Source organism: Aptenodytes forsteri, unplaced genomic scaffold (assembly GCF_000699145.1).
Source record: "Aptenodytes forsteri isolate BGI_AS27 unplaced genomic scaffold, ASM69914v1 Scaffold177, whole genome shotgun sequence".
In the NCBI taxonomy this organism is placed as follows: domain Eukaryota; kingdom Metazoa; phylum Chordata; class Aves; order Sphenisciformes; family Spheniscidae; genus Aptenodytes; species Aptenodytes forsteri.
The window spans coordinates 364,445-376,997 of NW_008795020.1; the positions used below are offsets into that span (position 1 = coordinate 364,445).

At 38.6% G+C, this 12,553-nt stretch overlaps 1 protein-coding gene across 1 annotated transcript in view; it reads left to right on the forward strand.

Annotated features, from left to right (window-relative positions):
* DISP1 (dispatched RND transporter family member 1) overlaps positions 1-12,140 on the forward strand; it is a 36,097-nt gene extending 23,957 nt beyond the window's left edge. The window contains exons 4-7 of the mRNA XM_009275753.2: positions 328-455; positions 894-991; positions 3,073-3,170; positions 8,491-12,140. Of these exons, the coding sequence (XP_009274028.1) occupies positions 328-455; positions 894-991; positions 3,073-3,170; positions 8,491-12,135 (3,969 nt within the window). The 3' untranslated portion in view covers positions 12,136-12,140. The remainder of the gene's footprint in view (positions 1-327; positions 456-893; positions 992-3,072; positions 3,171-8,490) is intronic.
* The last annotated feature ends 413 nt before the right edge of the window (positions 12,141-12,553 follow it).

Genomic DNA, 12,553 nt, shown 5'->3' on the forward strand with positions numbered 1-12,553 from the left:
GCCGCCCCATATCCCCCCCCCGGCCCGCCGGGGGGGGGGAGGGTGAGCGAGTGGCTGTGTGGTGCTTGGTTGCCGACTGGGGTTAAACCACGACACTTCTCAGGGAGAGAAGTAGTACGTGCAAGAATTCTTAATCCCTTGTCACTCTATACAGTTGGTCATTATTTTGTCTGACCTGTCGTAAAGCATTTTACCTTTAAAAGTAGATGCCTGGAGTAGCTATGCTTCATAATGAAAACTATCCATCACTTTGATCATGTTTCCACTTTCCCGTTTGAGCTAAAGAATGAAAAGTATTAATGGAATTTTGTGATGTTCTTCTCTTAGGGTTTTGAACCAAGAGGGACGGCCATCGGACAGAGACTGGTCACATGGAACAATATGGTGAAAAACACAGGGTACAAAGCAACACTTGCAAACTATCCTTTCAAATATGCAGATGAGCAAGCTAAAAGGTAAGAATTGGTATTAAAAATGCATTTTATTTTATTGGGGGTTTTTTGTATGTACATAGCACTTGCTCCAGTACCCTCTCCCTCTGTAAGGTAAAAATTTCCTGCCACTGATTTCAATAAATATTGACTCTGATCATCTACAATTCTCAAGGCATTTCACGTGGAACTAGATATTTCCCATTGCAAGCTCCTTAAAGTGTATAATTTTAGTTTTCTCTTTGAATTATGGATATTTTCAGTACTGGGCTCAATGTCATTTCCTTTGAAGTTTCTAATTTAAACAAAAAATTCAATGAATATTTCAGTTTTTGTCTACCAAAGTCACATTGGTAAAAATGTTTTCTCATACATAAGAGCTATCAAGATGCGTGACTTGTTTGGATGCTCCTTTTATTAACAATCCCTTTGCTAAAGTAAGGTAAAACTATTCTGGTTTAGTCATCAAGATGACAGATGGTCAGATGATCACTACGAAAGAGAGAAGAGGCAAGCAGACTGGAACTTCCATAAGGATACCTTTTTCTGTGATATTCCAATTAAGTGGAGAAATGATGTAAGGAATGCTAAAAACTTCTGCCAGTTGAATGATTTCTGAGCTCTTCTGTATATTGTATGCCTAATTAGGAAAATATTTTTTGCTTAGTACATTCACAATAAGCACCTTCTTTCTGTGTGCAGAAGTCTTTGAAGAAATCGGGCTGAAATGTTGTGTTCTATTGGTTCTTCCTAGGAAACAACTGTATTTATTTAAAGTGCTTCCTTTAAGTGGTTCCGTTTCCTGTGAGGATTTTTGTTAGTTACTGGTAATGCTGATCATTGTAAAAGCAGTGTTTTGTGTATGACTATAGGGGTAGCACTTAATTCACACTAGGGAAGAAGTTGTGTTTTATCTGTGCCATTAACTTAACTCTCGAAAAACCTAAATCAAAATACTTTTCCTGTATACATCCTAAAAGACATCCACAGGTCATAACTTGTACAGAATTTAGGGGTTTGTTTAGGAAAAAAAAACACAAAAAAACCTACACACACACACACAAAAAAACCCAAACAAAATACCCTCCTCAGAGAAACAAAAATCAAAAAAGACCCCCACCTTAAAGTACTGAAGGCTTATGAAGCTGTCTAAGTTAAAGTAGAGGACAAAAAGGACAAAGAAGTCTTTATTGACTTTTTACAAGGCATGCTGCAAAACTTTGATAAGTCCTGTTCTGGCAGAGAGCATACATTAGCAGATGTAGATCTTGCCTTTATTCAAATAACAATCTGGGCTCTTTTGCAGCTACTTCAATATGTGAGGACTGATAACAGAGCACAAAAACATACTTGTGAAATTATTTGTTTATATTGATCTGAGAGAGTGATGAACAGTAAAAACTGGGGTGAAAAACAGATTTATGATTTCCCCCCCCCGCCCCCAATTGCGGTATGGCCTTACATCTAAGTGAGAAGATGTGAGAAAGGTCATCATTTCTGCTCCTGTGAGCAGAACCAAATTAGACTGAGCATATCTTGTGTTAGGAAGAGGAAATGAACACAAAAGTCTACTGAGCATTAACTGCAACTTGAAGCAGAATTAACTCCTCTTATCCTGCCTGCTGTTTCTGCGTAGTCTCACTCTCATTCTTTCCACTACTGCTTCTGCATAGTCTCAGTTATGGCAGTCATGAAGGAATTGCGCTTCTATGGGAAAGTTTGCTAGTCCATTATGTAAAGAAAACAGCTGATTTCCTCTTGACCCATTTTTGTCATTCCTGGTATCTTTCTTTGTCTGCTCCAGCATTTGCAGATTTCAGTTTCCTTGATCCTAAAGCATGGTCAGCGATCATAAAGCACTACCCCTGAGTCTTTTCATTAGTCTTGTGAAAGGCAAAAATCCCGCATGTTCACAGCAGTGAACAGCCTTTTGGTTTTTGGAATATTGTAATTAATGTGATAATGTTTCTTAACCCAAAGTACCATATTGTGTTACGCAGTACTGTATATTTGTGTTTGTATATATGTTTCCCTTTTTAGTTTTGCATCACTGCCACTAAGTAATTATACCCTTTCCTAAAAGCTGTCTTCTAATAAATGTGATTTAATTTGTAATTTAAGCTGTATGTGTCTAAACTGTAGAATTCTTAAAAGTGGCCTCAAGGATATCACAACAGTTTCCACTGCAGACATTTGCTTCTAAAGCAAAAACATTCTTGGAGAAACAGCTTTATAATTATTATTTATATTCCCAAATGACTTACTAAATTAGCCTTTGATTACTATTATCTGTGTACTGCCATTATGCTGTGCCAAGAATTTCATAGTTTGCTGATTAGATCTTTTGATTTTTATTTGTTTGTCATATTTCAGAAGATAGTTTGCTTGAATAGAAGTCTGTAGAGCTTCTAAGTGGTATATAGTATTGAAGGTGCCATATTTACTATAAGCACTTTAATAAGGAAACTGAAACTTTCATGTGGAGTGAGTCTTACAGATAAATAGCTCATCTTGAGAAGGAGGTGGATTCCCATGACCTGACAAAGATTTCATCTGTGTCATTTGAATGGTGGGATTTTGCCTCAGTCTTTGATACCAGACACACCCAAACAATCTATAAACCCCCCTCCTGTACTTTCAGGTGATCGCTATTCACGAGTGGTGTTTACATCAACAGAAGGAGAGAATTTATGGAATTTGAATGCAATTAAGTCAATGTGCAATGTAGATAACTTGAGGGTAAGTAAAGATCGCATTTAAGTCGTTTAACTTGCAGATATGAAGCATGTATTTGAAACTTTGTTTTGCTGCCCATTGCCATCCAGTAGCATATGAGAGGACTTCACATTGTTCGCATCCTTTTCAAATGGTCAGTTAGCATGCAGACGAAGTTAAAAAACAACTTCCAGTTTGTAAATCAGATTATATAGGGGAATTTATTTGGTGTTGCTACTAATACCATCCAAAATGGGATGGAGGAGGGTTGCTTCAAAAGGTTTCTTTGCAGAAAGGACTATCTTAACTTTTGCTGTGTGTTTCCTCTTAGAATATTATTCCATGGATTTTTATTCTTGTTTCCCAGCAAATAATTCATTTTTCTTGCTTTTTCACCTTCAGGTGAACTAGCTGCATCCTCATAGCATATGCAGTTTTCTCTGACACCCAGCGGGTCACTCATTTTTATTTATTTAATTTTTTTTAGGTCAAAAGAGAGTAGGTTGGCAGATGAACATCAAAGGAATGTAGATACAGTAGCTAGAAATACAGCCCAATTAATAAGATGTGGATCGTGATACTTTCAGAGTAATACTAATTTTCTCTTTAAAACTGAGAAAATGAAAGAAGACATTTTGGCCTTGTCTACCTGGCCCTATTGTAATTTTTCTTAGCTTTCCTTGTACTCAGTACCTTGCATAGTCTACTTTGTAGTCTACCTGGTACTACCTTGTCTTTCCTTGTACTCAGTACCTTGCATAGTCAAAATAACCATTGTAATAGCCAGCTTCAGAGGCTACCATAGCTGCTTTTACATGTGTTAGAAGATAATTTAGTGCTCTGATTGAGATCGATGTCCAGTTTCAACTGATGGAAGTTAACTGACAAAGGCTAAAATAAAATAAGCATTCAGAAGGTACATTTGTAAAATATAAGCTTGTCACTTGCTGGAGTGAACTCCTTTGAACTGCTGAGTAACCATAAATTTTTGTGTACTAGTGACTTTGTATGGAAATAAAGCAGTATGTTTTTCTTGTATTAATAATGATCAGGTTATTTCCAATTTTTTCTCCTCCAAAACAAAAATAATCATAAACAACTAACTTCGTATTATACCATGTTTATTTCATGAGGAACTTTTTCATTATTAGATTTGTTTATCGTTGCCTTTTAGACAACTGTATTTATTTAGTGAATCCCCAAACTGTTTTCCCTAAGAGCTGGCATTTGCTTGCTTAAAATGTTGAGCTGTAGTGAAACATTGTATAATGAATCTCCCTTGGCTGTCTGCTGACAGGCGTTTTGTCCTGGTTGGCCTCTGTCGGTGTAAGTGGGTTTTGTCCTCACGTGCTCATGAAAGGTTCCTTATTTCCCCATCAGAGGTTATTGCACTGACAGGATGGCTCACGTGATTACCCTTTATGTCTTTCAGTCAGAATGAGCCAGGTGAGCAAAGTACAGTATTTAAACTAACCCAGCTCAGTTTTGAATGAACTGAGCTAGGGAGGAATCATATTGCCAGTTCAATCAGGAGACACAGTGGAGAATAACTTTTTACAAGGGTAAAAACTGAGAATTAGGGAGGAGATGCTAATCTCTACATTAAACTGTAGAAGTTTAGTGACATAGCTGATGCAGGTAAATCCCAGGTAGTATAGATCATTGCAAAGCAATGCAGTCTGAATTAAAAAAAAATATCATTTCTGTATAACAGAATAAAGACAGTTAATTACCTCTGAAGAATAATCTTTGTAATGGTTGCATTACTCCTGAGGAATTTCTTTTTTCCCTCCCTATATGCACGCTTTTATAATAATGTATTATTTCAAACACTGCTTTACTTTTTGAGGGAAGGATAAAACTACTTCAAAAAACAAGCACCACACATCTTGTATCCATAAAAATAGCTCTTCCTTTGAAATAAGAACACTTCAGAAAATTAAATATTGGCTACTTCAGCTACGCTCACAGTTGTGTAGATATTTATAGAGAATATTGTTGCAGATAATGTTTCTATGGATCTTTTCTGTAATTTAGGTATTTACTTAAGAATATGGTAATCGAACATCTCAGCTGAGCAGAATGACAGTGCATCATGATAGCAGCATTGATTTTTAGCTAGTTAGTAGACAAAACAAATTGATATGGTTAGGTTTTGCAGTTATTGCTGGTCTATGTATGTAAACTTATAATAAAAAATAGATATTCAGGGCTCAGAAAGGGCTGAAGCTTTTTTCATTAAATTTTTTAAAAAATCCTTGTTACTTAGAAATAACATGTTTAAACGACTTTAACACTTTCTAATGATTTCTAAGGACTTCTAACGCTTCTTAGAACTCATGAAGTGCTGCTATATGCCCCACTTTTGAATGCTAAGTTCTGCTAGCGGCCAGTCCCTAGAGAGGATGCTGACTTGCACTGCAGCTATCGGAAGAAATTGATGACTTCAGTGACCTTCTGGTCTTACAGACTCTCTTCTGGCTGTAGTTATTTTTGTTGTTGAATTCATGCTTGTTTAGGGCCACAGTTCTGTTGAAATAAGCGGCAAAACTTTCTGTATTCAAAGACAGGAAAATCAGACGCTATTTTCTGGAAATGCAAACCTTAGAATTTAGGTATTTTTCTGATGATAAGCAGGATTTCAGCACCAACTAGTATTTGCTATACTATGAACTAATAATATATCCCCTATGTGTTATTTGTCTTCCCATCTGCTTGTAACTACTTTAATTATATGTTTTACTGACACTTAGGGGCTCCATCCTGCAGCTGCTCAGCATATGGTAGCCCTATAATCTTCATGGAAATTTTATATACAAAATAGCTGTAGGAGGTGTTCTAATTTTTTACTACTTGGATAAGAGCAGCCCTTTTTTCCACCTGTTAATTGCAGAATGTTTTCCCTATAAACTGTAAACAGTTATTTTATAAACTTCAAAGACTGTAAATGATCTCCTCAGTGTGCTTCCCCAAAATCGTGTATTTGTGATTCTCTGTCACTGTGTAGATCCATTTAGGCAGATCTGCCCGCAGATACAGCATGTGCGCAGGTTGCACAGCTTAGTTTCCTTACTTGTTCCAAAATAAATGAAAATGTTGCCAGTGGCAGACCAAGTCTGGCAATAGTAAAATGGCCTTTTCAGTTCCTTTGGATCACCAACAAAGCCCAGTGCTACAATATATTAACATTTTACGTAGTATTTTAATGAGCTATCCGGAGCTAAATTTTTTTTTTTAATTTCTAATTTCCAGTTGCCAGCTCATGTTACTTTATCTTTGGCAACAGTTACTTTACCAGTGAATGTTTATGGCCTGCAGCAAGTGTTGAAGTACAGCATATAAACCTCATTGTCCCATCTTGAACTTCAGTACATAGAGAAGACAATACAATCCTTTCCTCCCAATTTGCCTATTATATTCTCATAGGATTAACCTGGAGATGTGCCATGAAAAATACAGATATGCTATTCCAGTGCTTCCTTTTATTTAGTAGGTTGTTCAGTTTTCCTGAGTTTGCATGTGTGAATGTTTTTATCTGGAAACAATTAAATGTGAATTATCCTGGGTTTTTGGAATGCCAGTTTGTTATTGTTCAGAAACTGGTTGACAAAATTAAGTCCATATTAAAGCTTTTATAACTGCCATGAGAATCCCCAAATGCAGGGGTTTTTTGTCTGCGTTATAAAGGATTGCTAATAATAAACCTGTGCAATTTTGCTTAAAAAAAAAAAAAGGCAAAGTGATTAAATGTGAATTATCCTGGGTTTTTGGAATGCCAGTTTGTTATTGTTCAGAAACTGGTTGACAAAATTAAGTCCATATTAAAGCTTTTATAACTGCCATGAGAATCCCCAAATGCAGGGGTTTTTTGTCTGCGTTATAAAGGATTGCTAATAATAAACCTGTGCAATTTTGCTTAAAAAAAAAAAAAGGCAAAGTGGTATATTTCAGATCACCTAAACTTAAAACATACATGGATAATGGTTTCAGGGCCCAATCCTGTAAACTCTTAAGCACATGGCTTTATTAATGTGAATATATTAATATGTGTTCATTCATTTTCTATGTAACTTGATTAAGACTGAAATTTTATATATATCTAACTATTTGAAGGATTAATTCTAATTTGTCATGTATAACAAGCCAGAAGTTCTGGATTTAAGACTTATATTCCCTGTGCCCTATCGAGATTGAGTTTTCCCAACTTGAGAAAACTTCCCTGATCTAACCTTGTTACTTAAGAGTTTCAGTTCTATTTTATAGATGCTTTCAATTTTGCCTAGAAGTACCTTACGGTGATTTAGCTAGGTCGTGCTCTTACTGGCTTCAACTAAATCTGGAATATTCTTGAAGTGAAAGGGGAGTTATCCACATAAGGGATTAACACTCATTTAGCTAAGGACAGTCCAAACATTTTAACCAAAATGTTAAAATTGTTATCACTTTTGTAAAGCTCTGGTAGTTCCTAGGCTTTGGGCAGTCACTTGAGCTGACAACAGCAGTCCTCCCCCATGACCCAGCTCTGTGCCCTGTCTGCACTTGCCACTGGTGCCTGCTTGTCCCCGTGACTTCTCTGGCCTTGCTGCTGCTGCATCTTCCTCCACTCCACTCCTGAGTCGACTCTTGGGACTTTGTCCCACGGTGGGTGCAGCATTCAGAGGCGTGACCGTTGTCTCTGTGCAGTAGGGCTTATTTTGGGGTGCTTCATGCCACAGCGGAATTATCTTGTGCTTGTGCCTTGGAACTCCTGCATGACTTAGGGGGACGCAGTGGCTGGGTGGCAGGCTGACCTGGTTGGGGGAAATGTCTGTCAACTGTACAAGAGCTAAAAAAGACTCATAAAGTGAGGGCTGTAGAAGAGAGGTCAGATGATGGAAGTCATAAAGCTGTCACATCCTTTCTTTCTGGATGGTAAGTCCCTGCCTCTCCTAGGAACTTCAGTATGTGATTCCAAGCAGAATGAAACTTCATTGATGTATGGCTGATTGTTTCTTTTCAGGAGTATAGCATAAGATAATAGAAGAGAGTTAACAGTCCTCAGTCTGTGGAAAAAAAACCACCTCAGCGCATCTTCAGACAGTAAAATTACAATATTCTTAATGCTTCTGCCAATTTTATGCCACTGCGACAAGTCAGTATACTGAGTTACTGCTGGTTTAGTTTGCTGCATGTAAGAGGATAGTGATCAAAAACAATGTGTGTGGAAATAAGAATTTAAAATGTTAACACAAAAGGACCGTAAGCTGAATTTTCATCACTTTGGGATTTTTTTGTGGGTGAATGTTTCTAATAATTCAGACTATTACTTTAAACTGGATTTTTTGCCCTGCCTGTCTTTACACAGATCAGATCCCATTCTCAGTTTGGTGATCTCTGCCAGAGAGCCACTGCTGCTTCGTGCTGTCCCAGCTGGACACTGGGCAACTATATCGCTATTCTAAACAACAGGTCATCGTGTCAAAAAATCGTAGAACGGGATGTCTCTCACACCCTAAAGCTGCTTCGCACATGTGCCAAATACTACTACAACGGAACCCTGGGGCCAGACTGCTGGGATATGAATGCCAAAAGGAAGGACCAACTAAAGTGTACAAATGTGCCTCGCAAATGTACCAAGTACAACGCTGTTTACCAGATCCTTCACTATCTAGTGGACAAGGATTTTCTAAGCCCAAAGACAGCTGACTATGTCTTACCAGCTTTAAAATACAGCATGCTCTTCTCTCCGACTGAGAAAGGGGAAAGCATGATGAGTATTTACCTAGATAACTTTGAGAACTGGAACGCTTCTGATGGTGTAACAACCATCACAGGGATTGAGTTTGGAATAAAACATAGATTGTTTCAAGATTACCTGTTGATGGATACTGTGTATCCTGCCATAGCCATTGTAATTGTTTTATTAGTTATGTGTGTATACACGAAGTCCATGTTTATCACGCTGATGACTATGTTTGCAATAATTAGTTCCTTGATTATTTCTTATTTTCTCTATCGGGTAGTATTTAATTTTGAGTTCTTTCCATTCATGAATCTCACAGCATTGATTATTCTTGTTGGGATTGGAGCAGATGATGCTTTTGTCTTATGTGATGTTTGGAACTACACAAAATTTGATAAACCTCATGCTGGAACCTCTGAGACAGTGAGCATCACGTTGCAGCATGCTGCTCTTTCCATGTTTGTCACGAGTTTTACTACCGCTGCTGCCTTCTATGCTAATTATGTCAGCAATATCACAGCAATCAGGTGTTTTGGTGTTTATGCCGGCACTGCCATTTTGGTGAATTATGTTTTGATGGTTACATGGCTACCTGCTGTAGTTGTATTACATGAACGATATCTTCTCAATATTTTCAGTTGCTTTAAGAAACCTCAGCAGAGGGTATACAACAACAAAAACTGCTGGACAGTGTTGTGCCAAATGTTTCACAAGATTATTTTTGCAGTCTCGGAAGCATCCAGGATATTTTTTGAAAAAGTTTTGCCATGCATTGTTATCAAATTTCGATATATTTGGCTTTTCTGGTTCCTTGCCTTAACAATTGGTGGCGCATATATCGTGTGTGTAAATCCAAAGATGAAATTGCCGTCATTGGAGCTCTCTGAGTTTCAGGTATTTAGGTCTTCTCACCCATTTGAACGATATGATGCAGAATACAAAAAGCTTTTTATGTTTGAACGTGTCCACCATGGAGAGGAGCTCCACATGCCAATCACAGTAATCTGGGGTGTCACACCTGAGGATAATGGTGACCCTTTAAATCCTAAAAGTAAAGGAAAGCTGCAGCTAGATAGCAGTTTTAATATTGCTAGCCCAGCTTCACAGGTTTGGATTTTACGTTTCTGTCAGAAGTTAAGAAATCAAACATTTTATTATCAGACTGAAGAACAAGACTTCACAAGCTGCTTCATTGAAACATTTAAGCAGTGGATGGAAAATCAAGACTGCGATGAGCCATCTCTTTACCCCTGCTGCAGCCACTGGAGCTTTCCATACAAACAGGAAGTTTTTGAATTATGTATAAAGAGAGCTATAATGGAGCTAGAAAGAAGCACAGGGTACCATTTAGATAGTAAAACCCCAGGGCCTCGCTTTGACCTAAACGACACCATCAGGGCAGTGGTGTTGGAATTCCAAAGCACCTACCTCTTCACGCTGGCTTATGAGAAAATGCATCACTTCTACAAAGAGGTGGACTCATGGATTTCAAGTGAGCTTAGTTCTGCTCCTGAAGGTCTTAGCAATGGTTGGTTTGTCAGTAACCTCGAATTTTATGATCTTCAGGACAGTCTTTCTGATGGTACTCTGATTGCCATGGGTCTTTCAGTTGCTGTTGCATTTAGTGTAATGCTTCTTACAACTTGGAATATAATTATAAGCCTTTATGCAATAGTTTCAATAGCTGGAACTATTTTCGTCACTGTAGGTTCTCTGGTTCTTCTTGGATGGGAGCTAAATGTGTTAGAATCTGTCACTATTTCGGTGGCTGTTGGCTTATCTGTAGACTTTGCTGTTCATTATGGAGTGGCTTATCGCTTAGCCCCTGACCCTGACCGAGAGGGAAAAGTCATTTTTTCTTTAAGCCGTATGGGTTCTGCTATTGCAATGGCTGCATTGACTACATTTGTAGCTGGAGCAATGATGATGCCCTCTACAGTGTTGGCGTACACGCAGCTTGGCACTTTTATGATGCTTATAATGTGCATTAGTTGGGCTTTTGCAACGTTCTTCTTCCAGTGCATGTGCCGATGCCTTGGACCCCAGGGCACTTGTGGCCAGATCCCACTACCAAAAAAATTGCGGTGTAATGCCTTCTCTCAGACCTTTTCAGGAGCCCAAGGAGGCAGAGGTCAAAATAAATCGCATCCTGTTAGCAAATATCAGCTGGACTCTAGAAGTCAAAAACCAGAAATGGAGCATGAGCGCTATGAGCTCGAGCCTCTGGCGTCACAGACTGGTGTCTGTAACCCTGTAGAGAAAGCGACTTATGAAGAAACTCATGTCTGCTCAGAGCTCTTCAGCAGCAGGCCCCAAAACACATGTATGCCTATGCATTCAGCCTATAATAGCGAAGTGAGTAAAAGCATAAAAAATGTTGCTAGTTCAGCTATGCTACAGACATCTATTGACCAGCATGCCATATGCCCAATTTTCTCTCAAAACAGGCAGTGTAGCTGTCCTGATGCATATAAGCAAGTGGCAGTGAAGTGGAGTCCACACTCGTGTCAACAGTTAAGTGACACCTTCTGTTACCAGTGTTCTCCTTCACCGGGAACAGTACAGATCCAAAGCTCTGTAGTTCCTATAAACGCTTTACAGCAAGCTGCCGAAGGTTATGTGCATCCAGTCCAGCACGTCCTCCACTGCAGTTGCCTTCAAGGAAGGCTCAAAAGAACGATGACGCAGAACTCTCTGCCTAAAAATTTTTTCCTCCAGTCCGTGCAGCAGTTTCAGGCACATCAAAGAATGAATAGGACAGATTCACATGCTCATCAAAACCCAGAGGAAAATGTAAGAACTGTTCCAAAGGTGATGAGCTCCTCACAGTTTCTCTGCCGAAACGCAGGACCTCTAGTAGTGCGTTGCTCTGAATGTGAGAACAGCATATCAAATAACCAAAAGGGATTCTGTCAACAGGCAGACAAGTGTGATGAAAAGGGTGGTACAGAAGCGAATGGGGTTGAAAGCAAGAAAGTCTCTCTGTCAAAGCAGAAAAAGAAAGCTGAGAGCAAGATAGATCAGCATTCTTTGCAGAATGACTGGGTTTTGAAGGCTGACCAAAATGATGAAAAACATCTGCTGAATAGGTCAGTGAGAGAGGCTTGCTATGAGGGTTGCCGTGAGAGTTCACACTGTTGTAGCAAGGCTATCACAGTGAAGTGCAATTCTGTTGACTGTCAAATGCCAAACATCGAAGCCAATGTGCCTCCTATGTTAATGCGCCCAGAACTTTCCAATGAAAGTTTGTTAATAAAAACACTATAATAAATCTTTAATTTGGCAATCCTGTGTCTTTCTTTTAACAATAAGCTTAAAACACTAAAAAGGAAAGTCCTGAATAAATATGAACTATAATTTGCGTTTAGAACAGTAACACTTACACATTTCATAAAGCCGTTACATGTAGCAAAACCTGATGTTGTCCAGAATGTTTTTTTGCTGTAACTCATAAACTGGATTATGCTTAATTTAGTTTTTGTCCCAGGGCATTAGAGTTTGAATTCTCCTTATAAACCATCTCAAGAAATAAAGCGTTACAAAGAAACTCTCCATTTTCTGAAGCCAGGGCTTGTGAGATTGATAACGTTTGGGGGCAGACTGAGGTTGCCACATTTTCCGACTACGTCACTTACCTTTATTCTGCTGCTGCCTTGGCAGGCTTGCGCGCACCTTGAAACAGCGG